Below are 25,096 nucleotides of genomic sequence, written 5' to 3'. Positions count from 1 at the left end.
AGACCTTACAAAGCGCTTTCACACTCAACAAAGGAACCGACTGATGGCTCCAGTCCAGAGCAAGCGATGAAGTGACAGTGACAAGGGATAATAATATTAAAGATAGAAAATCCTATATGTGAGATTTTGTCTTGTGTGTATGTGATGTGTATGTAAATGTATTAACATTTCTTTGTATTTTTATTGCACCGGAGCGCCACAAACACATAAAAAGGCAAATAATTAAAAAATAAATAATAATAAAAAATAAATAAATTGAGGCAAAATCCTCCTGATTAGTTGAAGACGATTTTAGATATACGTAATAAAAAACTGAACTATTTTATGTGGGCTTGTTTTTTGCACATGCATTTATTTATTTATTTCTCAGTTGGTGGCAATTATTTTGCATTAAGAACAAGGACCATATGACAACAGTGCCTCTAGAGGTAACATCCTCCTTTGTCACCAGCCTTGTCTCCACAGCCAACTAGGAGTTCTGGGAGGTGTGGGTCATGAGGACCATCAGGGCCAGCCACGTCTCCTGGGCAGTGGGGACGATCTGATTGGCAGGCAGGGCGAAGCCATAGCGGCCAGTGTCCCTCAGCTCAAAGGTGTAGGAGTACTTGATGCCCTGGTCATAAGTCCAGTCGATGGTGCCGCCGCTGGCCTGGTCTGCAAGATCAAGAGTGCAAAAGTTTAGGCTGCAGGTTTGATTTTTTTTATTCTCATCAGTCAGGATTTGGAATACAGTGGCAAAAAAGCTGCAATAAAATTGCCCTGCCGATACGTACAGATGACGTTGATGATGCTGCCGTATCTGTAGCTTGTACCATAGAGAGAGGAAAGGGCGGCGACAGCCTTCTTAGCCAGTCCATACTGCAGGAGGAGAAAACCGTTGACAATTAAATATCGTCACGTTCATTTAGGATAAAAAATGTTGACGCGAGGGCCACAGCTGTGTGTGTGTGTGTGTGTGTGTGTGTGTGTGTGTGTGTGAGTGAGAGAGAGAGAGAGGTTTACCAGCTCGATCTCGTCCTTGCACGGGATCCTGGTGTAGCCATAGGGGTACAAAAGCATCTGGGAGTAGGAGTGGATGGAGATGAAGCCCTTGATGTTGCCGTGTCTCTGGACAAAGTCCACGATGGACTTGACCTCAGACTCGGAGTGAGCGCTGGGTCCGTGGTAGGTCTCAGAGCAGGCGTAGCTGCTAGCACCAGGGCCTAACACAGGGTCAAAACAAAGGACCCCAGAATGAAAGTTTTCCAAAACTTGGAAAGTTTGAAATATTTATGAAAATGTGGTCGCAGCTTAAAACCATAAACACATTCAGATAGGTAAATATTATCTTTATTACGCATGCGGGATCTTTTGAATGTTATTAAACTGGACTGGTCCAAGACCATCTGTGGTGATGATCCCTCTGATCCCACTCCCAGAAACAGAACAGAAGGCCCCAGGAAGCTCTTCCCTCCTTCCTGTGGCCTTTATTCTCACAACGCGCCACTTTCGTCAACACTGCTTCTTGCACCAGCACATTACTCACATGTCATCACAATCACCTTGCACACCTCCTCTGGCTTGCATTGATCACTTATAAGTTATTTCGCACTTTTGCATTGTATAGTCTTGTCAATTTTCATCTAAAAGCATTTCATAGCAATAGTTTTTTTATGTTGTCATTCTTTACGATAGCTCAATGTTGAAATGCTGCTCTTTGCTTTCCCACTTGAAAGAAGTGCAGTAACATGTCATTTCCAATGTTGATTAATTAAGTATTCTAATTCTGATAGTAATTCTAACTTGCGCAGGATGGAAACATAGAGACAATAGCTAACTGATGAGAACAACGTGGCAGCAACAGAAGATCTAATTTCAAGGTTAGAAAAGTAAATTTGCCCTGTCGCGAAATGTGAATCCTGGACGACTGAGTGTCTTTGCAACAACTGCTATGTTTTTTCCTGAAACAAAATTGAGCATTATTCTGCAAACCAATCCAAGCATGACTGGCTTCTTGAAGTCGGTATTTATACGGTTTGGCTGGAGGGAAGATGCATTACCTCCAAAACCAGTTAACCAGTTCCTGTTGGGGTCGACTCCCACACACCTGGAGCCAGGGTTGGGCTTCCTGGTCTTGCGCCACATACGATTCTGCAGAGAGCGTCATATTGTCTCATGAGAACTGGTCACTCTCTTTGGAATGACCGAAGCCAAGTTTCGTGGCTCACAGTGGACTGGGTGTAGGCGAAGCCGTCAGGGTTGGTCATAATCTCCAGGAAGATGTCCATCTTGTCCAGGATGGCCTTGAGGGCAGGATCGCGTGCATAATCGTCCACGATCTAGTTGGGGGCGTGGAGACGCAACAATCAGTGCAGAAGGTTCCCGAGCTGAAGCTGCAGAGGAAGGTGAAGAAAGTAAAGGATCAAGAAAGGATGGAAGCACCTTCTTGGCGAACCAGGTGCCGCTGGCCTGGGTGACCCACTCCCTGGAGTGGATGCCGGTGTCGATCCAGATGGCAGGACGGCCAGTTCCAGTGCTGAACTGTAGGACAGGAAGGAAGGGGGCTGTCAGATATTGAGGAACAAATGTTGAAAAACTTTCTTCATTCTTGATGTTTCTTCATTCTTGTCATTTTACCTTGAGCACAGCCAGGTCGCGGCCCTCGTAGCTCTTACCAATCGACATCTTGCTCACCAGAGTGGGATTCTCAGCCACCAGCATGTCCTGGAACTGGTAGATCTGAAGCAACAACATCAACACAGCACTGAGTCTTCTTGTGGGGGTTAGCTCAACACATGGTGCAAATCAAGTGTTGGCAAGGTGTCTCATCGGGTGGTCAGTCGGGGTTGCAACATGGGGGGGGGAGGTTTTGCGTTCAATATTCCAGGTTCAGTCCAAAGACATGGACATTAGGCTAGGTGGCAACTTGTGGGTGTGCGTTCTGACCTCGTCGATAGTGTGGTAGTTGGTGTAGTCAAAGTCATTTGTAGTTCTGGGTTGAGCCAAACGGGCGCTGGCCTCCATGGCCTCCTGCTCCTCGTCCAGCAGCACCTGCAGGTCTTCGATCATGACGGTGTAGAGGATGCCGTGACCCTCCAGGTACATCTTGACGGACTTCAGGCTGTGGGTGGGAACTCTGATGTCCACGGGAGTGGCCACGTCAGTCACGTCTCTCCAGAAGTCCACCTGAGGGGAAAACAGATCACAGTGAGTTTTTAAGGTTTCATTGCTCAAACTCTGGGATTGGACGATTTGAGTTGTGGTTGGTGGACAACCTGGTACTCATGCATGTTCTCCAGGGACTTGATGAGAAACAACTGGGCTTCATCCTTTGGAAGGATGCGAAGCACCTGCTCCCTGAAAAAAAGAATGCCATTCACATTTGCTACTGAGACCCTGGCGCAAAGTTGATACATCTGCTGCTTATATATATGTATCATCGTATTAAAAATAAAAAAAATGTCTTCTGTTATTTCAGAGTCAAGTAAAAACACTTGACTACATGCAGCAGGGAGAGGATACTTCAGGCCAGGGGTCGGGAACCTATTTGCTGGCGAGCCAGACGTGGCTCTTTTGATGACGGCATCTGGCTCACAGAAAAATCTTAGCTGACCTTTCTTAACACAAGCAATGAATAATTCAGCTGATTTTCAAGTAAAACAGTACAGAAATCACAGCGTTAAAATAATCTTCCCAAAAAATGCTTGTGCATTTTATAGGCTACAATACTTTTTTACCGCAAATGTTCAGGGTAGAGCTGCTGGAGCCTATCACATCTGTGCTTCAGTATATGGGAGGGTTCGACACCTCTATTGTAGTAGCCTACATGAGTCATTGTGAGGTGAAGCAGAACTTCCCACCGTTTAATGAGAAAGTTAGGAAGCTGATTTATACAGCGCAAACCCGAAGAAGATGTATATATTTTTTTTAGCTTTGACAGATTCTGGAGCCCGCATGGCAATCTGGGTCAATTGATAATAAGGACGCAGTTAAAGCAGAAGTTCCACTGCGCTCAAGTTTAGCGCGCAACGCAGTGGTTTCGTAATTCACTCTCATACTTAAATTCTCTGCACAGCAATAAAACAACATTTTGATGCCAGGATGGTTGCCCCCACACACCGCGGACAAAGACACAGTGGAAAAGGGAGAGGAGAGAAGAGTCGTGGACGTGGAAACGGCCACAGTGCTTCCTTCAGACTCCAGTTTGGCGAAATCTCTGTATTTAGTTGTATTAAGAGTTACTAATTAAAAATAATAAATATTGTATGGCTCTCACGAAAATAATTTAGAATTAAAATATTTGATTTCTTTGGCTCTCTTCGCCAAAAAGGTTCCCGACCCCTGCTTTAGGCCCTGCCCGCTTCTTACCCCACAAAGGTCTGCTTGGCGAGGGCGGCCACAAAGAGCGCGGCGAGTGCGAGAAGTCCCCTCATCCTGACGAAAAACATGTAAGTGCCGCGGGACGCAGGTATATATAGCTGAGTGTCTCGGGTCACATGACCAACCTTGATAAACGTGTCAGCAGCTGGTCCACGTCTCACAGTAGTACGAAGATAACGGCCACCAAAACATCAAGCTTTCATATATGCAGCTCAGTAGGAGAAAAGGGACAGTTTTTGCCTTTACTGATGTTTGTGTTTTTAAATCCAGATTACAGTATACAACTTTGCTAAAAACACCACATATACTGTGGAGGTGCGTGGAGCAATGCATCTTGGATGAGTCATGTTCTTAACTGCAGTGACAGAGCACATGGTCCAAATTCCTTTATCAGTTAAAGACAGGAAGTCATCCTGCAACGGGAAGTTGCATGATTCAGCTTCCTCGTTGTCGGCGTTGAAGAAAGTCTGTCCATCGCCAGCCAGGCAGCCACCACCATATGTCAGCGGGGCTTCGAGAACCTCTTCATGCTGTCAGGAGGTTCGTCAGCGCTCACCAAAAGCTGCCAGAAGCCTTTCAAAATAAAAGCCCACACTTATTTGCACTAGCATGCAAGATTCAAGATCTTTTTTTTAGTTGTTATGCAAGCATGATCACATTTTGAGTCTCTTGGCTTTTTCACATAAAGAATAAATAAAAAATAGAAATATTTGTTTAATAGCAATCCATTCACATTTGTCCACTTTTGTCCGGCAGTCCTCCTCCTCCGTGCCAGAACGTCTTGTTGCCACTCCTGAGAGCCACTGCCCTGCGCGCTGTGTATTTATGCTGCACTTCCAAGTGCCTTTGCTACCTTTGTTTCCATTTTAGCCTCATCCTAGCCAGCCTAGCGATTTTTTTGTTCCCTGCCTGTTTGCAGCGTCCTACCTTTGGTAGTGATTTTGTTTTCGTTTTTTCTGTGACCGTGTTCCTGGACGATCCAGCCTTTTTGTTCTTGTTTAGGTTTTTCAGTCCTGCTGTCAGTCCTGCAAGGTTTTTGGCAATAAATGACACCTTTTACCTACCTCCTGAAGACCTGTGTCCGTGCCTGAGTCCAGGCCTCATTTCAAGTGTAACATTACGTTCTGGCCACTATGGACTCAGCGGATCCAGGCTCTCTCCAACAGGCAGTTAGCATGCAGGGCTCGCTGCTGGGCAGACATGGAAGACTGCTAAAAGAGCTAATCGAAACTCTCCAGAACCTGTCTGCCAACGTTCAGCAATTGTCAAGCTGCACCCAACCTGAGGCTAGTGGTCCTGCACTTCCTGTGGGTGGTGCTCCACATGAGCCAGAACCGGTCCGGGTTCGGGAACCATCGATTCCTTCTCCTGAATGCTACACAGGGGAGATAGGGGCCTGCAGCAGGTTTTTGCTCCAGTGTTCACTCGTTTTTGACCAGCAACCTACATCCTATGCTTCTGACAGGGCTAAGCTAGCCTTTGTAGTTAACCTTCTCCGAGGAAGGGCTGGGGAATGGGCAAACTCTCTGTGGGAGGCTCAGTCACCAGCGCTGGCTTCCTTTGCCACTTTTACCACCGAGATGAAGAAGGTTTTTGACCTGCCCTTCCGTAACACGATTTCAGCCCACCGACTCCTAGCCCTACGTCAGAAGACCCAGTCAGTCGCAGAGTTTTGCACTGAGTTCAGGATAAAAAGTCTTAACCATCCTTTGCAGCCTTAAGGCACACAGGTCATGTGACCATCCAGGATAACTGCTTGACCTTTGACCCTACATGAAAAACCTTTCCAGGCTGCAATTTCTATTTAATCTTTTTTCTCTTCAGTAAAAGTGCGTGTGCGTATGTCCGTGTGCGTGTGTGTGTACGTGTGCGTGTGTGTGGTGTGGTGTAGTGTGGTGAGCTGTGAGCTGTGAGCTATGACTTTTCTTGTGTGTTTTGTTGCACAGTTTGGTTGCTGCAGCTGTTGTGGAAACGTCACGAAAAAAAAAAAAAATCTTAACTGCATCATAATAAATGCCCATGATATCAATGGATTAATTTAATTTAAACAGTATTTTTAATTCCATACAATTTTATGCTTCCTTCACGCATCACCTTAACCTTAATTATTTGCTGGACATAGCATTGTGTTAAGTCCCTTATTTAGTACTTAAATCTCCTTAACTTAATGTTAGCTGGAGTATACAAAAAAATATCACTGTATTTAAAGGCTACATTTTACACTGATTTCCCACTCCCAGCTGAATAATTATCTAACAAACTCTAAAGATATGAATACTAATATTCATATCATACTTAAGTTATTAACAAGCAACTGGATGCTCCACCTTATAAAATGGCTGGTGGGTGTACAATCATCATCGCAGTTTATTTTGTTTGGAATAACAGACAGATATTTTATGTTTCTTATTTTTGACCACATTCCTCTCCAGGTTTTTATTCTTTTATTCAATTAAGAAACGATGGGTGACCCTACTTACTCCCGCTTTGTCACCTGGTGTGCCAGCAATGAATGTTACTCACTGTTTCTGCAGGTCACCGGTGCCTTTATCTCGCTGCCACATTTTGCAACGGCCATGAATAGTCAGAAACGGTCACCTCACCGCAAGAAGGTGACGGGTTCAGTTTCTGATGATCAACTGATCATTGATTCATGGGTTTCAAAACCAAGGTCCCTCCCCCTCTGTGTGCTTCAACACTTCTCCAAAAGTGGAGAAAGGAGGACAAGTAAAGGACCCACTTTTCTCATCGACGGGAAAGAGACACAATTCCGCAAAATACAGGAACTTTTGGGCTGCCAGTCTATTTATACAGATGCCAGAATTACCATTACGACTGTCAATCAAACAGTCCCCAACTTTATTTAGACACATCTGCAGACCTTACAAAGCGCTTTCACACTCAACAAAGGAACCGACTGATGGCTCCAGTCCAGAGCAAGCGATGAAGTGACAGTGACAAGGGATAATAATATTAAAGATAAAAAATCCTATATGTGAGATTTTGTCTTGTTCGCAAAATGTATTAAAATTTCTTTGTATTTTTATTGCACCGGAGCACCACAAACACATAAAAAGGCAAATAATTAAAAAATAAATAATAATAAAAAATAAATAAATTGAGGCAAAATCCTCCTGATTAGTTGAAGACGATTTTAGATATACGTAATAAAAAACTGAACTATTTTATGTGGGCTTGTTTTTTGCACACGCATTTATTTATTTATTTCTCAGTTGGTGGCAATTATTTTGCATTAAGAACAAGGACCATATGACAACAGTGCCTCTAGAGGTAACATCCTCCTTTGTCACCAGCCTTGTCTCCACAGCCAACTAGGAGTTCTGGGAGGTGTGGGTCATGAGGACCATCAGGGCCAGCCACGTCTCCTGGGCAGTGGGGACGATCTGATTGGCAGGCAGGGCGAAGCCATAGCGGCCAGTGTCCCTCAGCTCAAAGGTGTAGGAGTACTTGATGCCCTGGTCATAGGTCCAGTCGATGGTGGTGCCGCTGGCCTGGTCTGCAAGATCAAGAGTGCAAAAGTTTAGGCTGCAGGTTTGATTTTTTTTCTTCTCATCAGTCAGGATTTGGAATACAGTGGCAAAAAAGTTGCAATAAAATTGCCCTGCCGATACGTACAGATGACGTTGATGATGCTGCCGTATCTGTAGCTTGTACCATAGAGAGAGGAAAGGGCGGCGACAGCCTTCTTAGCCAGTCCATGCTGCAGGAGGAGAAAACCGTTGACAATTAAATATCGTCACGTTCATTTAGGACAAAAAATGTTGACGCGAGGGCCACAGCTGTGTGTGTGTGTGTGTGTGTGTGTGTGTGTGTGTGTGTGTGTGAGTGAGTGAGAGAGAGAGAGAGGTTTACCAGCTCGATCTCGTCCTTGCACGGGGTCCTGGTGTAGCCATAGGGGTACAAAAGCATCTGGGAGTAGGAGTGGATGGAGATGAAGCCCTTGATGTTGCCGTGTCTCTGGACAAAGTCCACGATGGACTTGACCTCAGACTCGGAGTGAGCGCTGGGTCCGTGGTAGGTCTCAGAGCAGGTGTAGCTGCTAGCACCAGCGCCTAATACAGGGCCAAAACAAAGGACCCCAGAATGAACGTTTTCCAAAACTTGGCTGTGCCAGAAGGTTGCAATATTCATGAAAATGTGCTCGCAGCTTAAAACCATAAACACATCTTTGCAACAACTGCTATGTTTTTTCCTGAAACAAAATTGAGCATTATTCTGCAAACCAATCCAAGCATGACTGGCTTCTTGAAGTCGGTATTTATACGGTTTGGCTGGAGGGAAGATGCATTACCTCCAAAACCAGTTAACCAGTTCCTGTTGGGGTCGACTCCCACACAGCTGGAGCCAGGGTTGGGCTTCCTGGTCTTGCGCCACATACGATTCTGCAGAGAGCGTCATATTGTCTCATGAGAACTGGTCACTCTCTTTGGAATGACCGAAGCCAAGTTTCGTGGCTCACAGTGGACTGGGTGTAGGCGAAGCCGTCAGGGTTGGTCATAATCTCCAGGAAGATGTCCATCTTGTCCAGGATGGCCTTGAGGGCAGGATCGCGTGCATAATCGTCCACGATCTAGTTGGGGGCGTGGAGACGCAACAATCAGTGCAGAAGGTTCCCGAGCTGAAGCTGCAGAGGAAGGTGAAGAAAGTAAAGGATCAAGAAAGGATGGAAGCACCTTCTTGGCGAACCAGGTGCCGCTGGCCTGGGTGACCCACTCCCTGGAGTGGATGCCGGTGTCGATCCAGATGGCAGGACGGCCAGTTCCAGTGCTGAACTGTAGGACAGGAAGGAAGGGGGCTGTCAGATATTGAGGAACAAATGTCTAAAAACTTCCTTCATTCTTGATGTTTCTTCATTCTTGTCATTTTACCTTGAGCACAGCCAGGTCGCGGCCCTCGTAGCTCTTACCAATCGACATCTTGCTCACCAGAGTGGGATTCTCAGCCACCAGCATGTCCTGGAACTGGTAGATCTGAAGCAACAACATCAACACAGCACTGAGTCTTCTTGTGGGGGTTAGCTCAACACATGGTGCAAATCAAGTGTTGGCAAGGTGTCTCATCGGGTGGTCAGTCGGGGTTGCAACATGGAGGGGGGGGGGTTTGCGTTCAATATTCCAGGTTCAGTCCAAAGACATGGACATTAGGCTAGGTGGCAACTTGTGGGTGTGCGTTCTGACCTCGTCGATAGTGTGGTAGTTGGTGTAGTCAAAGTCATTTGTAGTTCTGGGTTGAGCAAAACGGGCGCTGGCCTCCATGGCCTCCTGCTCCTCGTCCAGCAGTGCCTGCAGGTCTTCGATCATGACGGTGTAGAGGATGCCGTGACCCTCCAGGTACATCTTGACGGACTTCAGGCTGTGGGTGGGAACTCTGATGTCCACGGGAGTGGCCACGTCAGTCACGTCTCTCCAGAAGTCCACCTGAGGGGAAAACGGATCACAGTGAGTTTTTAAGGTTTCATTGCTCAAACTCTGGGATTGGACGATTTGAGTTGTGGTTGGTGGACGACCTGGTACTCATGCATGTTCTCCAGGGACTTGATGAGAAACAACTGGGCTTCATCCTTTGGAAGGATGCGAAGCACCTGCTCCCTGAAAAAAAGAATGCCATTCACATTTGCTACTGAGACCCTGGCGCAAAGTTGATACATCTGCTGCTTATATATATGTATCATCGTATTAAAAATAAAAAAAATGTCTTCTGTTATTTCAGAGTCAAGTAAAAACACTTGACTACATGCAGCAGGGAGAGGATACTTCAGGCCAGGGGTCTGGAACCTATTTGCTGGCGAGCCAGACGTGGCTCTTTTGATGACGGCATCTGGCTCACAGAAAAATCTTAGCTGACCTTTCTTAACACAAGCAATGAATAATTCAGCTGATTTTCAAGTAAAACATTACAGAAATCACAACGTTAAAATAATCTTCCCAAAAAATTCTTGTGCATTTTATAGGCTACAATATTTTTTTCCCGCAAATGTTCAGGGTTCAGGTGTTCAGGTAGCCTACATGAGTCATTGTGAGGTGAAGCAGAACTTCCCACCGTTTAATGAGAAAGTTAGGAAGCTGATTTATACAGCGCAAACCCGAAGAAGATAGACAGATAGTTCTGGAGCCCGTGTGATTTTAATGAAAATATTTGATTTCTTTGGCTCTCTTCGCCAAAAAGGTTCCCGACCCCTGCTTTAGGCCCTGCCCGCTTCTTACCCCACAAAGGTCTGCTTGGCGAGGGCAGCCACAAAGAGCGTGGCGAGTGCGAGAAGTCCCCTCATCCTGACGAAAAACATGTAAGTGCCGTGGGACGCAGGTATATATAGCTGAGTGTCTCGGGTCACATTGCCAACCTTGATAAACGTGTCAGCAGCTGGTCCACGTCTCACAGTAGTAAGAAGATAACGGCCACCAAAACATCAAGCTTTCATATATGCAGCTCAGTAGGAGAAAAGGGACAGTTTTTGCCTTTACTGATGTTTGTGTTTTTAAATCCAGATTACAGTATACAACTTTGCTAAAAACACCACATATACTGTGGAGGTGCGTGGAGCAATGCATCTTGGATGAGTCATGTTCTTAACTGCAGTGACAGAGCACATGGTCCAAATTCCTTTATCAGTTAAAGACAGGAAGTCATCCTGCAACGGGAAGTTGCATGATTCAGCTTCCTCGTTGTCGGCGTTGAAGAAAGTCTGTACACTGATATCAAGTTTGACATTCCATGTAAAATACTTCAGATTGAGCTCCAGGTGACAGTTTATGAATTTTTGGTGGTGGGCAAAAATGTGAAAATTAGAAACCAAACCTGCTCAAACCCACAACAACAGTATAAATACATTGTAGCCATCTAGAGGTGTTTGAACATTAGGCGACTTGTGTCGGATAAAGAAAAGTATTTTTAATGGCACTGCAGCTTTTTGTTATACAACCGTACTGATAAGGACAAAGAGGAGGAGAAGTAAAGAGAAACAAGCAATCTGGTGTGAAGAACAGCTGCTGTGGGGGGTTTCTGGTTCACACACACACACACACACACACACACACACACACACACACACACACACACACACACACACACACAGTTCCTCCTCAGGTCACTTCAGTTTTCCTTGAAGAAGAAGTGGTTCTATGTCATTAACACCTGTAAAGATATAGATACACTCTGTTAGTGGGGTAACCCATCGACTGTATATAAAGATGCCGGGGTCATTGTGACATCACGACAATGGCAATGGACAATACCCCCTTCGGAAGCCCCGTGATTGGTTTCATTGTCATCATGAATTCTTGGTTCATTTTGAAACCGGAAAATTCCACATTTGAATGTGTGGGTGGCACCGGCGGTTAGTAGGGACTGGAGCATGAGCACAGTGTGCACCCAAACCCCCACCCGCTGGTGAGCCAGCTAAACTTAGCAAGTAAAATTAAGCCACGACCACAACAACCATTTCGCCATTTTTACATGAAATAAGGCCAAATTGGACACAATGAGCTTCAGGGACTATTCAAATAGTATTCAACAGTTGCATTTATTCATTTACAAACCGGAGACAAAAAAAACAAACAAACATTTGAACTAGTCTAGGTATGAATTTACCACACCTTTCTATCCGTAAAGCCAGTCAGTCTTTGCAGACATTTTTGGCGGTCCCTGCTGGCCAAACAATAGAATGTATTTTGTGTGTGCGTGCGTGTGTGTGTGTGTGTGTGTGTGTGTGTGTGTGTGTGTGTGTGTGTGTTTATAATCGCCGCGTTGCCCTTCTTGTTGAAACCGGAAGCACTGTCCATATATTGTCATTATAGAGGGCCTCAATGGGTTCACATCAGTATTATTAATGTTCAAGAAGGAAGGGCATGTCACATTTTCTGTTCTCTCCTCTAGCGGTAGGCTTCAGTGTAGTTCGTCAATGTTGCTCTTTCAAAGCAAGAGGGTGAGAGATGGCGAGCCAAAGTAAAAAACCTCGGAAATGAACCTTTGTCTAAAACGTGCCAAAGGTGAACTTTGCTAGCGTCGTCTCGAATCCACCCTGCTCATTTTCAAAACTTTTCAAGACTGGCTGCCGCTACATACCGGAAAACTCAATATCCACTTTTATAGTGGAGAATGAAGAATCCCAAAGAGCAACCACACACTGAGCTGTCCAAGGGCGTGACACACACCCCAGCTTCTCACTTGAACTGGCCAGTGTGACAGCTCACGCAGGAAGTCGCAAACCGCATTGTTTCCTCCTACCGAGGCAACGCCGTATAACAGATAATTCCCCCTCACAACTCGCTGCAAGTTAAGTCTGCCAAAACGCCTCAGTGTCCTTTTGTTACGTGACCACGCCCAAGCTGTTCTCCGATCAGCCCTCTTGAACGCTACCACTCAGTCTTCTCTCATTCGATTGGTCATAATGAAGGCTTGTCACAGCTCCAAGCACCGCCCAGAAAATCAATGAAAAGTGAACGGGACCTACTGGGCAAACGTTTGTGTTAAGTTCGACGAAAAACGAAAGCGTTTGACGGCAACTCATGAATCACTGTCTTCAAAATAAGAGACAAAAATACTAAAGATACAGCGAAGTTCCCTTAAGACCGGTAAAACATAACTGCATTTTAAGATGGTCTACTGTGTGATTTCTGAAGTTTTATTATGTATGTGTAGTGGGGTGTGTAGTTTATTAGTCCATACAAACTTTTGACAAGTTCTGGTTCCATGTCAACGTGCTCTCATTTTGAAGGACAATGCCGGAAATACAATATTAAATATACTTAACTCGATGTCTCGCGATTCCGGACCTCGCTCCGAGGGAAAGCAGAGAGGAAGCGTAGGGCAGTATCATTAGTACGCTGCCTCCCTTTTCAACCCTGTTTTTTTGTTTTGTTTCTGGCAGCTGTTTGTTTCTCCGCTGCTTCCCTCGCCGCTATTGGACCAAGTGACCGTCGCTTGCTCTGACAGAACGGCATCATGGAAATAGAAAAGGAAGTGAAGAAGGTAAGCCTCGGACTCGGCGGGGTAACGCCCTGACAAAGGTGCGCCGACTGTCGGGCAGGTGGCGAGGAAAAGTTGTGTCGCCACTGGCCGACATCTCGGCTCGGCTATTGCTGCGGTTGTGTCGTGTGGGTTTACTTGTAACTGTGTGTGTGTGTGTTAAAGTTAAGAAGTACTTGGATCAACGTCATAAAGAACAATAGGTGCTTTAAAGGTTAGCAAAACGTCACCTTAAAAGCGTGTGTTTCGCGTGTACCTTTTTGTTTTCTTTCTTGGGATAACGACTAAAGTGACGCCAGTCTCGAGTTGCAGTTCTCACAGCATATCGCTACACAGTGAAAGCACGAAAGATTCCTTCTTCCTTTTTCTTTTTCTTTTTCTTTTTCTTTCTTTCTTTCTTTTTTTTTTTTTTTTACCACATAAACTAATAATTAGTCGTACACGTCAAGACAAAGCAAGGTTCGCCACTGGTAAAATATCATGTCAGTGCTTTCTCTTATATATCATTAAGAGAAAGTACATGATAACTAACGGTTAAAATGAGTATGAGTAAGAAAGATCATTCACGAGTTTTGAATTTCATGCAAGTAATTTCCGCTCACTTGTGGTATTGAGTGACTTGCGTCAATAAACCGATTTCAAAACTGAACATGACCAAGGCGCAAAACTGGGTGTAATGCGACGCGTTGCTGGGATTCCTTCAGGCACATTTTTGGTCCGTAATGATGGGCAGCGCAATTCCAAAACATGCAATCTGGATCCCAAGTGGCAGTAAATTGGAGTGACGGTGGTAACGCAGCCCTCTCTGTGGCTTACATTCTCTGCAACACAGTGGCTTCACTGCACAGACCCTGAAGCCTTCTCACAGCAGGACACTTCAAAACACAGTCAACCTTCTGCTGAGGCAAAGACCACCATGTATTCCCAATAGTCCTGTCATGCGGTACCACAGAGTTGCCAGCCATTGTGTCTTTTCCACCGAGGCACGATGTGACCTCTTTTGTGAAGTTCCATCTCTGTAATCGAGCCCCCCCCCCCCCCCCCCCCCGCCCGTTTCATTATCTGAAAATCTCTGTTTTGCCAGCTCCTAAACAGCGCGGGGGGGCTTTATTTACAAAGTATATACAAGAGACCCCTGCGGGAAAGTGGACCGGAGCAGCAGGGGTGACCCAGACTGATGCACTCATCGCGTCATCTGCTTTTAATCCCTGGCCTGGAGATAAATCTGCAGCGTCTGCAGGGGAGCCTCAGTCAATCCGTCAGTCGCATAATTACTGCTGCCACAATTAATGCCGAACCACAGCAGCATCGCCAATGGAGCGGATGCAGCCTGTGCCTTCGTGCGTTGTTGTGCTAAATGAAGGTCATTCGCCATCGTGGAGAGGCTGCAGGTGTGAAGGAACGTGGCAGTGGAAGCAGGAGTGCAGACGCTGTTTTAATGAAGCCTCTGCAGCACAAACCCCTGAATGGCTGTGGCTCCTGGGCTCTGAGTGAACGCAAGGTCGCAGAAAGGAGTGACGCCCCCTTCTGTCTGCTGGAATACCTTTCAGAACTGACAGAGAGCAGTCACAGTTTTCAACAATTACTTCATCGTTGCATTTGTTTATTGTTATGTTACTTTTAATGTCTCCATAGCATGTCAACAGGGAAGCTTCATGTGTCTTTGTTTGCTTTCCTTTGTGTTTCTCACCATGAAAGGCAGAGAAAGAAAATTCTGACATTAAGATGCTGAAACCAGCGTTCCGCTTCAAGTGGGGAATTTAGCCTGCTTGCTAAACAAGTTAACAACCATTCTTCAAATAACCTGGCATGTGGCCGCGTTTGATGCATTTCAATGTGGTGAAAGTCATGCAAATTAGAAACAGAGCCCGATTCCCTTTGAGGTGTCCGATTAGTTGCGGGCGGATGTCTGTGTCATGAAAGCGACGTCACTTTTTGGTCGGATTTGAGCGGTTCCGTAACAAAGCGGCTCAGCCGCACTGACTGACTCACCGCCGCCTGTGACTCGCCCGCCCTGACCTGCACTGTGTCTGAACCCCCTCTCCCACCGCTGTCACCCGGAAAAGTAGTGCGTGAGTCATCGTGCCACAGTGCTAATCAATCACTGCAGTGCGTGACATCATGTTCCGAGGGAAAAAGCTCGCGCTCAGCGCATTGCGTCAGCCGGAGATCTCCCACAATCCTCGCTGCGCTCCACATGTGGGTGAAGGAGTGAACACTCCAGACGCAGCACTTTAATGTTTGCGGTGTTTAGATGACTTCATGCAGGCCGTGAATTCTGGCTGAAAATAAACACCGGGGACATTTGGTTTCCATGCCACACACTTAGATTTGCAAAGTTAGGCCAAAGCTACATTCTATTTTTTTTTTCAGCTATTCAGAATCGTCTTCATCACCTCATTGTTGTTCCCTTTTCATGATGTTCTCTCTCTTTTGAGCTAATATCAGTCCATGAACATTGCTGCGACTGTGCAATTAAAAGGCCGCAAACATTTCTGAAGAATTCATGAAGAAGAGACACTTCCTGTTCTTTGTTTCCGTTTCATGCTTACGCATTCAAAACTAAAAGTGTTTTCTTTTCTCCAATTCCCCTCATGTTGCCTGGCCTGCAGATGACCCTCGGACACGAGTTTGGCGCCGGAGCCGCCTGCTTGAAATGCAAGGACAAGTGTGAGGGCTTTGAGCTGCATTTCTGGAGGTTTGTGCACCTTTTATCGCAGATGTTGATGCCAAATATAGTTTGCTGTGCATTCAGTGTCACCTCACATTAGGGATGAAAATTATCGACTAACTAATTAATCGTTAGTTGATTGACCATATCGTTTGTTAATCGATCGATCGATTAACGATTGAAAAGGTCAATCAACTTAACGATGAGAACCTGAATTTCACAATGAAAAATGTGGAGGGAACACATTATTTAACCCTCAAATAATGTTGAGGGTGCAATGTGACCAATTTTTACGTTGGAGAACCGAAAAAACACCCTAAACATTTGTCCTCTGACTTTAAGTTGACTTCTAATGGGCCACATTTCAACTTAAAAAAAAAAGAAAGTTGTTTAAAAGTAACTTGTTCTAGGTGTACAGGTATACACCATGCCTTTTAACAAAAAAACCAGTGTAATAAAAATGTTCCATTGATTGTGACTAATTAAATTTAATCGATTAAATTAATTAATTGATAATCGATTAATTGTTAACATCCCAGCCTCACATGTCTTCTTTTTAAAGATGACCCGTATTCAGTATTTTAATTTGGTCCCGCTTAAACTGTTCCCACACTTAAAACAGCCCCGACATCTGGATGAGATCTGGCAACCGGGCTGGAAACGACACAAGTGAACTGAAACGATTTCTGGGATGAAAACGATTGTGTTCAAAAATTGGAATAACTCAGTAATGACACAGGAAACGGCCCGTTGTCACTTTTTATGATAGCGCACAGCGCACAATACAACAAAACTCTCTTTCTCACGCACGCACACACACACACACACACACACACACACACACACACACACACTTGCACACTGCCGTGTGGGCATAATAACCAGGCCACGCTCGGCCAGGTTCCCTGCAGATGGCTCCAGGTGCTGCGGCCTCCGCCGCTGCACCAGAACAAAGGTCCACAATGCTGCTGGGCTGTTGGCCATTCTGCCCGGCTGACTGACCTTCAGCCTGGGGCTGCATTCACCAAAAAAAAAATGGATGGTGGATGCAGTTGTTTTTTCCCTGCTGTGCTGGAACCACTCGCCCAGTCTGGGAGGTCCTGGGTTCAGGTCTGAGGGACACTCCCGGTCTCCCACTGCTCTGCAAAGAGGACAGGTAGACTAACTTTATACTCCGGTATATGAGCGTGAGTTGCAGCATCGTTGAGCACTGAAAATAAGAAGCTCTCGCTCTCTTTTGGCCTGCCGAAAGCAGGCCAAAAGCCTGCTTTTGGCCTTCCCCTGCCAAAGCAGGCTGGCAGTCATAAATTAAGTCAGAGTTTCCCCCGGAGACACAGAGCAGGCTGTGTCGAGGCACGTAAGACGTCCTGCTCTGCAGAGTTTCCCAGACTGGGTTAGTGGTGTGTCAGTTAGAGCAACTCCAGCACAGCTGGGAGCTGCAGAGCTGTACTGGCTAAAATCTTTGATTTGATTTGATTTGTTTCCAAATCAGTTCAGTGCGAATGAGGATTAGAGCCACAAGAAGAGACACAAATTAAGTTAAAATATCAAGTTTCCAATTCAAGAGTAAAGTTGAAATTTTGAGCTTAAAGTCGAAATTTTCAGAGTAAAGTTGATGTAAAAAAGAAGAAATTTCTTGAATACAATCGAAATTTTGTAATCAATGTCAACGTGAAGTAACTCAAAATGTCGAGAATAAAGCCAAAAGGCTCTGCGCACAAAGACTAGTTAAGTGCTTCCATTTTCACCAGTTTCCTGATTACTGGGTGAACCTTGTGGGATACACCTGTTTTTCAGTAATTTACTTTTAACTGTGGGTAACTGGCTTATCCATCATCCATCCAGTCTTCTCGTCAACTTCCATTTTATTTGCGTCAACTTTTTTCACGAAATTTCATCTTTTTTTATGTTGAGTCTATTCAGGAAATATCATCTTTTTATACGTCGACTTTTTTCACGAAATTTTGACTTCACGGAATTTCAACTTAAAACTCAAAATGAAAACCCGAATAAAAATCTCCTTCCTGCAATATTTTTTTTTTCTCTTCTTTTGGCCCTGATCCTCTTTCGTAGTTCAGGGCTGCAGAGGCTGTTTTCAGACCTTTTTTTCCTATCTTGCCCCATATGGGGCCTTTAAATGTCTCTTTGCTAAAGTTGAGAGATTAAAACTAAACAGTTATTTACTCCTACAGCACGTGGCAAACAGTCAAGAAAAGCAACAAAAGCAAAAAAAAAAAAAAAAAAAGGGGAAACAAAAACCCTAAATGGTTTCCCTCTGGTCTGCAGGAAAATCTGTCGAAACTGTAAATGTGGCCTGACGGAGCACAACGTGCACATGAACTCAGAGGAGGACAAAAAGGTGGGGAAGCTGTTCGAGGACACCAAGTACACCGGCCTCATCGCCAAGCTCAAGAAGGACGGCATCCCCGGCTACAAGGGCAACGCCATGACCATCACGCTGGCCGGCCCGGCCACCGCCCACGTCGTCCCGCCCAGTGCCTCCACTGCTGCCACCGTGCTGCCCTCTGCTGCCGCCGCCGGCTCGGTGCAGCCCGGCAGAGCTGCTGCAGGTTCGCCGGGTGCCAGAGGAGCTGCTGCAGGTTCAGCGGCTCCTGGAGGACCTGCTGCACGTTCGCCGGGTGCCGGAGGAGGTGCTGCAGGTTTTGCGGCTCCTGGAGGACCTGCTGCAGGTTCGGTGGCTCCTGGAGGACCTGCTGCAGGTCCGCCGGGTGCCAGAGGAGCTGCTGCAGGTTCGGCTGCCCCTGGAGGAGCTGCTGCAGGTTCGGCTGCCCCTGGAGGAGCTGCTGCAGGTTTGGCTGCCCCTGGAGGAGCTGCTGCAGGTTCGGCTGCCCCTGGAGGAGCTGCTACAGGTTGGCCGGGTGCCAGAGGAGCTGCTGCAGGTTCAGCTGCCCCTGGAGGAGCTGCTGCAGGTTGGCCGGGTGCCAGAGGAGCTGCTGCAGGTTCAGCTGCCCCTGGAGGAACTGCTGCAGGTTGGCCGGCTCCCGGCGGCGCCCAGGCTCAACTCTCACCAGCAGGTGTCGCCGCTGCCGGCTCCAGCAGGGCGCCGCCCTCTTCCAGCGCGGTGGCCGCAACCGTTGCATCGCTTCCTAAAGACGTCCCGGTCAAGTCTGTCACCTACGAGTGGGCGCCACGGGTGCCCAACCAGTATCTGGTGAGACGCCTGAGAATGTGTTCATGGTTTTGTTTATTGAAACACACATTTTAAGGTTAAAGCTTCACAATTTTATTGTCTTATCGTTAATTTGGGTTTATTTTTGTCAGAAAATTAGACTTTCCAAAGTGAAGAAGATAATGTGTTGCTGTTTTTTTTAATTGTCAAGCAGCTTCATGGTTGACTTTTCTCATTTCCTGTTTGGTTGGCTAGTTCTACTCAGCTGACAGCTTTTTTATCAGTTTGTTTAGGCTATGTCTGATTATAAGGAGCCTTATTTTCCTCAGCTTTCTCACCACAAGGCTTTCAGCCTCCCGCCCAAAACTCTTTTTTTATTGCCCCTGCCTCTGTCTTTGTCCTCCGGGCAGTATTTTCTCTACCTACATTAACAGTTCCTCCATATTTCGGACGTTGCAGGCGGTGCGCTACATCCAGCTGCTGCCCCCGGAGAAGCGTCCCGTGGCCGGGACGGAGGGAGCCGCCTACCGCCGGCAACAGATGGCCCGCCAGCTGCCGGAGCACGACCAGGACCCGTCCAAGTGCCACGAGCTGAGCCCGGCCGAGGTGAAGAAGATGGAGCAGTTTGTCCGCAAGTACAAGGATGAGGTCCTGGGCATGGGAGACGTGCTGCTGCCGGAGGACATGGCCCAGGTCCAGGCAGGAGGGAAGAGTGGGACTGGAGCGGCAGCTGGCGGGGCTGCCGGTCCGGGTGGAGCTCAGGCTGGCGGGACCAGACCCGCCGCTGGTGCTGGACTGGCCTCGGGTCCGGGTGGGGCGGGGTCTGGTCCGGCCGGAGGAGCCACGGGTACGCCAGCCACCGCTGGAGCCATGAATTTCCCCGGAGCTCAACCAGCCGGAGGGCAGCAGCAAACCTTCGTAAGCGCTTTCAAATCACAGAGATAGACAAGATAGATAGTTAGATATAATTTGTCTAACTTGATAGATTATCTATCTATCTATCTATCTATCTATCTATCTATCTATCATTTGTTCGTTCGTTCGGCCGCAATGTAGTTTGTCCTTAGAGAGTTGCCGTATGTGACGACGTAGTCGCACAGATTTTGTACCTACTCCGTCAGTTAAGTTTTTTTTTTTTTTTTTATGTTATCCCAACATAGTCCACTAGGGGGAGCCTCAACATCAGCTTTGACTCAGTCTTTCCAGTGCAGCGCGCTAATTGGTGATCTCGTAGCGGTTGTAGTGAGTCATGAGTCGCAGCTGGAGCCGTTTTCTCTCCACCAGGTGCAGCCAGTTATCTCTGCTGTGTGAAGTCCTGTGATTTATCCTGGGCTTCTCTGAGTCACGTCTGCAAAAGGGCTTTGACGCTTAAAAAAAAAAACAGCAGTGCTGGCTCTGTAATCGACGGCAAATATGTTCATTTTTTTTTTTTTTTTTTTCCTGTGTTTGTCCTTTTTTCCCCCACTTTATATCAAGTCTCCATAATTCAGCTCCTAGACAATCAGCACCAAGAGCTGCCAGCACAGTTCTCTGTTCATCTGTGAAGTCCACTAAGTGTCGTGCTAAAGGAAGAAAAAAAAAACAAAAAAAGAAAACAGCGTCATTCAGAATTTTTCTGTGACCTGGCTCGACTGTTTCCAGGCTCCACTCTGAGGCGGAAATGAGCCTTTGTGCGAAACACTGCTGAAGTGCTGGAAGCGCATAATCACCGTTTGTTAGCAGCAGAATGTTTGAGGACAGGATGTGAGCGGTGCGTTCCGACAGCTTTATTTATACTGAGGCGGCTTTTGTTCCGAGTGTCGCAGAATACCTGGAGCAAAAGTTTAAGAAAACAAATTGGCCAGTCGCTGCTTCTGCTGCTTCTTTTCATGTCCTGCGGCATCACCGCTGTATTTCTTGTCAGAGCTCTGTGGTAGGCCAGTAGGCCGGGTTTCAAAGCTACCTCGGCACAGTTTTTGAAGAAAATTGAAGTTAATTCCCCCTATATCTGACTAGCCGTCTTAATATCTTATTATATTGATTAATAAGTCCGAAAAGCATTTCCAACACAGTTGTCAGTGATTACTCCTGTCCCCTGCCAGACATGCAACCACTGCCAGCAGCCGATGGCCCGCGGCGAGCCGGCCGTCTACGCCGAGCGGGCCGGCTACGACAAGCTGTGGCACCCGGCCTGCTTCGTGTGCTGCACCTGCCAGGAGCTGCTGGTGGACATGATCTACTTCTGGAAGAAGGGCAAGATGTACTGCGGCCGCCACTACGGCGACAGCGAGAAGCCGCGCTGCGGCGGCTGCGACGAGGTGAGGAGGGCGTGGGGCAGGGAGGGGGGTGGGGGGGGGTTTGCCTTTGCATTATAGGATGCGCAGGTGGGGTTCGGTCGCGCTGATGCTCCGCGCCCGTGTGTCCGCAGCTGATCTTCTGCAACGAGTACACGCAGGCCGAGGGCCAGAACTGGCACCTGAAGCACTTCTGCTGCTTCGAGTGCGACTGCGTCCTCGCCGGGGAGACGTACGTCATGGAGAAGGACAAACCCGTCTGCGAGCCCTGCTACATGAGGAACTACGCCGTGGTGAGGACCTACTTCTTTACCTGCCGGTGGTTTTTGTGGTTGTTTTTTTAAATAACCTCTGTTTTTCCACCGACATCTTTAGAATTGAGGGTTTCAGTTCAATCTCAGAATGAACCTACTTGCTTTTGCAGCAAACCTCTTCCTTTGCAGGGGCGTTTCTAGGCATAAGCCACATTGGCGGTTGTGTGGGACAAGAAGACCCCTCCCCCTGGTGGAGGGAGGTCCAAATCTCCCTTTTTATTTTTTTTATAAATTCACTTACATAATGTTAACAGGTGTTAAATGCACACAGAAAGTGAATTTAAATAGATTTCATTTTCCACCCATCCATCCGTCTTCCATATTCCGCTTCCTCCTGAGCTCATGGTCAGCTGGAGCCTCTCCCAGCTGTCATAGGGCGAAGGCAGGGTGACACCCTGGACAAGTCGCCAGTTCACCGCAGGGCCACATAGAGACAAACAACCATTCACCCTCACACACGCACACCTACAGTCGATTTAGAGTTTCCAATTCACCTCACATGCGTGTTTTTGGATTGGTGGGAGGAAGCCGGAGAACCCGGAGAGATGCATTGCATTTTATGTTTATTTATTCTATCGTTGAACACGCATGTTCTGTTCATCATGGCATGTGGCGGGGGAGTGTCTTTGGCAAATAAGTTTGAAGAAAAATTGGAGACCGTTGAAGTGAAACCTCGTCTCTTTCCAGAAATGTGCGTCGTGCCAGAAGCCGCTGGAGCCCGAAGCCCAGCGGGTCTCCTACGGCGAGCACCACTGGCACGCCGAGCCAGAGTGCTTCAAGTGCGCCGGTTGCGCCAAGTGTCTGATAGGCCAGCGCTTCATGGCCGTCCAGGGCGCCCTCTTCTGCTCGGTGGAGTGCAAGAAGAAAGTCGCGGCCTAAGAGTCGGAGATCCACCCTGATTTGAAACCAGGTGCGACGGTGGAGAGGAGGACGAGGACGGATGGGTGGAGCCACAGAGCCCCGCCCACTTCTATCACACACACACCGTTTGCCTTATTTGGACTACTTCCCGTCTTCCAGCAGGTCGGAGAACAAATCGATGGAAGCTTCCAGGTCTCCTCTGTCATCTTCTGCCTTAAAATCTTTTTGTTTCCTTCCTTTTTCCCACCATGATGAGATTATTATCATTTTTTTGTTCATTTTGAAGCTGTGTGATCAATGGTCTTGTACTGTCAGTGTAGAATCTATGTGCCTGCTTTTACACGTTGAACTGAGAAAAACTACTGATAATCACACCCTTTAATGCAACCATGTACTGAGCAGTATTTCCTCAGCATCGAGTGTTGTCCAGTAAAAAAAAAAAATGTTTAATAATTGAAGAGAGAGAGAGAGAGGGAGAGAACATTTCTTGAACTATTAATGAAATGAAAGGAAATTTACATCCTAAAATACTTGGACGACCCACTGGGTCCTGACGGTTAAAACCACTAATATGTTCCTGAGAATAAAAGTGCATTGAATATGGCAAACACTGGAAATTCCATCAAATCAAATTCATATTTTTTGTTTCGTTTGTTTTTTTTGTGCCTTGAACCTTTTGGCAACAAGCTGCACTTTAAGCTGGTCGTCTGTTCACGCAGGTGTTACTTCATGAGCATGGCGGCTTCAGTCGTTTCCCACGAGGCCTCTGGACTTGGCAGAAACACCCCGCTTGACTGGACGTTGCTGCTGTTTGATCAGACTTTCTGAGAAATGGTCACAAATCAGTGTTGCAAACAATTGTCCACCAACCATTTGCTGGTTTACTGCATCCACCTGTGCAGCATTAGTGTTGATTTAATAGAATAAATTAATATGTTGACTCGTGGAATATTGATTTGAAAGAAGTGGAACAAGTTATTTTAGAAAATTCAACTAAATAATGTTCTCTTTATTGAAAAAAATAAATGTTTCTTTGCAATATCTCTGCTTGGATTTTTTTGGGGGAGTTGGAGTTGGATTTTCAGTGACATGAACGCTCAGAATTGATGCACTGCGACGCTATTATTTTTCTGGTAAGCACTGTGTTTTATAGTTATTTGGGGAGGAAAATTACAGTTGTTAGTATATTTTTTTTAACACAATTAACCACTCAGCTGCTGCTTTTCTGATGATTATTTTCTCCCTAATCACCATCATCATCAGTCTTAACAGGCATGTGGACTTAGTGCACTTTAAATATTTGTCTTGGCACTCTTTCCACAACACGCCTTGAGGGAGTCCGATCAGCTGGTCCGCCCTGATGGAAACCCTGCAGCCGGCAGACCGTGGTGGAAAAACCACCTCAGAGCCTAAACGTGTTTTTCATTCAGCGCGTGGAAACTGCAAACACAATTCAAGGAAGCTCCATCTCTGAGGAGACCCATTGTCTTCGGTGGCAGGCGGCCCGGAGCGGCGCAGCTATTTCCCTCCTTTCAGCTCCACTCTGGCCGGCCTGATGTGAGCAAGCCGGCTAGCCAGCAAGCTAGCTAGCGTGTTGGTTACCTGGTTGCCCTGCCGGGGTTACGACTCCAACCTGCCGTCGTCCTGACAGAAAACATTGCTTCGCTTGTTCCGTTCCATCCTTGTCGCAGGAAATGAAAATTCCCCGCTCGGCCGTTAAAAAGAACTCAGCTTCAACTTTGCGAAGGATGCCATGGGAGTCCGAAAAGTTGCTCAAAGCAGGGCCGGGCCTTTCCTCTTGTTAGCGCAGTGGTTTTTGTGTCTCTGAAGGTTCTGCACCACGAGGTTTCTTCTGTGAAAAGGTGCTGATTGGTTTGTGGTTTACCCAACTTGGTATTGAGTGATTTGGCCTGTTCCTGGTTGTCCTGTGAGAGCTAGAGGGCACTGAGCACCGTTAAAGTCTATCAGCATGTGTCAATAGAAGTAGACAGGTGGACGCACCAACTGCATGGAAGTGTGCTGCACCTTTGAAGTTAAAAGAGAATTCCGGTGTTGACTCTGTTGGTCTCAGCTCAACAGTTGGCCTTGATAAAACCCCAGTCGTAAACAGCGGCGGCTTGTGTGCCAGCGTGAGGCCGATGAGTCAGAGTCACATGGGAAAAGACAGAGGTTGACCCGAGATGATCTCTTCAAGTTTTTGTCACCATGACTCCAAAAAGTAATGCATAATATCTCAAAGCTCAACTTTCTTAAGTTGTAATTTTGGTTTTTTGAAAACATTTTACTAGTTTTGTGATTTGGCTGCTGTGCAACACTGCCTTTGGACAAAAGTAGTAATGCAACACAAATACAACAGTAATCCAAAGAGGGACGTCCGATGGCTGTGACGCTAACAGTGATGGTCCTGTTTGCTCAAACCTGCAGGGAGCAGGTTTGTTTTGGTGAAATTGCAGCGCAAAACCATGACATTTAGTGGTGGAATGATGTGACACGATAGGGCGTG

The 25,096-nt window shown here is 46.7% G+C and overlaps 3 protein-coding genes across 6 annotated transcripts; 1 reads left to right on the top strand and 2 right to left on the bottom strand.

Annotated features, from left to right (window-relative positions):
* Window positions 1–332: 332 nt before the first annotated feature.
* On the bottom strand, window positions 333–4,433 carry LOC142888797 (carboxypeptidase A1-like). The gene is made up of 10 exons (XM_076027210.1): window positions 4,348–4,433; window positions 3,255–3,336; window positions 2,926–3,165; window positions 2,617–2,718; window positions 2,422–2,520; window positions 2,208–2,318; window positions 2,040–2,130; window positions 1,003–1,202; window positions 774–858; window positions 333–654 (listed from the first exon to the last, which is right to left on the bottom strand). Exons 1-10 carry the CDS (start codon window positions 4,425–4,427, stop codon window positions 470–472), a joined length of 1,275 nt encoding a protein of 424 aa, XP_075883325.1. The 5' UTR covers window positions 4,428–4,433; the 3' UTR covers window positions 333–469.
* Window positions 4,434–7,557: 3,124 nt separating this feature from the next.
* On the bottom strand, window positions 7,558–10,648 carry cpa5 (carboxypeptidase A5). The gene is made up of 10 exons (XM_076027209.1): window positions 10,584–10,648; window positions 9,887–9,968; window positions 9,558–9,797; window positions 9,249–9,350; window positions 9,054–9,152; window positions 8,840–8,950; window positions 8,672–8,762; window positions 8,233–8,432; window positions 7,996–8,080; window positions 7,558–7,876 (listed from the first exon to the last, which is right to left on the bottom strand). The coding sequence occupies exons 1-10, from the start codon at window positions 10,646–10,648 to the stop codon at window positions 7,692–7,694; spliced, it is 1,260 nt and encodes a 419-aa protein (XP_075883324.1). The 3' UTR covers window positions 7,558–7,691.
* Window positions 10,649–13,142: 2,494 nt separating this feature from the next.
* On the top strand, window positions 13,143–23,634 carry tes (testis derived transcript (3 LIM domains)). Of its 4 annotated transcripts, none has more exons than XM_076027205.1 (8): window positions 13,143–13,347; window positions 15,957–16,042; window positions 18,302–18,615; window positions 18,766–19,187; window positions 19,605–20,063; window positions 21,227–21,442; window positions 21,553–21,711; window positions 22,420–23,634. In XM_076027205.1, the coding sequence occupies exons 1-8, from the start codon at window positions 13,321–13,323 to the stop codon at window positions 22,609–22,611; spliced, it is 1,875 nt and encodes a 624-aa protein (XP_075883320.1). In that variant the 5' UTR covers window positions 13,143–13,320; the 3' UTR covers window positions 22,612–23,634. The 4 variants fall into 4 exon arrangements, with proteins under 4 accessions (XP_075883320.1, XP_075883323.1, XP_075883322.1 ...); XM_076027208.1 differs by having other exon boundaries at window positions 18,302–18,705; window positions 19,006–19,187; XM_076027207.1 differs by having other exon boundaries at window positions 18,302–18,735; window positions 19,006–19,187.
* Window positions 23,635–25,096: the final 1,462 nt, after the last annotated feature.

The sequence above is a fragment of the Nelusetta ayraudi genome, unplaced genomic scaffold, assembly GCF_046127955.1.
Source record: "Nelusetta ayraudi isolate G7.1 ecotype Tasmania unplaced genomic scaffold, CSIRO-AGI_Nayr_v1 ptg000020l, whole genome shotgun sequence".
Taxonomy (NCBI): Eukaryota; Metazoa; Chordata; class Actinopteri; order Tetraodontiformes; family Monacanthidae; genus Nelusetta; species Nelusetta ayraudi.
This window is presented reverse-complemented; position numbering and strand designations above follow the sequence as displayed.

What these genes read in the sequence shown, in the direction of transcription:
- cpa5 (XM_076027209.1), bottom strand. Translation starts at nt 10,648, where the DNA reads ATGAGGGGACTTCTCGCACTCGCCACGCTCTTTGTGGCTGCCCTCGCC. An exon ending in GCGACCTGGCTGTGCTCAAG is followed by an intron (nt 9,153 to 9,248) that starts GTAAAATGACAA and finishes CCTGTCCTACAG; the next exon opens with TTCAGCACTGGAACTGGCCG. An exon ending in TCGCCTACACCCAGTCCACT is followed by an intron (nt 8,763 to 8,839) that starts GTGAGCCACGAA and finishes CGCTCTCTGCAG; the next exon opens with AATCGTATGTGGCGCAAGAC.
- LOC142888797 (XM_076027210.1), bottom strand. Translation starts at nt 4,427, where the DNA reads ATGTTTTTCGTCAGGATGAGGGGACTTCTCGCACTCGCCGCGCTCTTT. An exon ending in GCCAAGCAGACCTTTGTGGG is followed by an intron (nt 3,337 to 4,347) that starts GTAAGAAGCGGG and finishes TCTTTTTTTCAG; the next exon opens with GGAGCAGGTGCTTCGCATCC. An exon ending in GCAAGGACGAGATCGAGCTG is followed by an intron (nt 859 to 1,002) that starts GTAAACCTCTCT and finishes CTCCTCCTGCAG; the next exon opens with TATGGACTGGCTAAGAAGGC.
- tes (XM_076027204.1), top strand. Translation starts at nt 13,321, where the DNA reads ATGGAAATAGAAAAGGAAGTGAAGAAG. An exon ending in GAGGGCAGCAGCAAACCTTC is followed by an intron (nt 20,064 to 21,226) that starts GTAAGCGCTTTC and finishes GTCCCCTGCCAG; the next exon opens with ACATGCAACCACTGCCAGCA. An exon ending in GCTGCGGCGGCTGCGACGAG is followed by an intron (nt 21,443 to 21,552) that starts GTGAGGAGGGCG and finishes GTGTGTCCGCAG; the next exon opens with CTGATCTTCTGCAACGAGTA.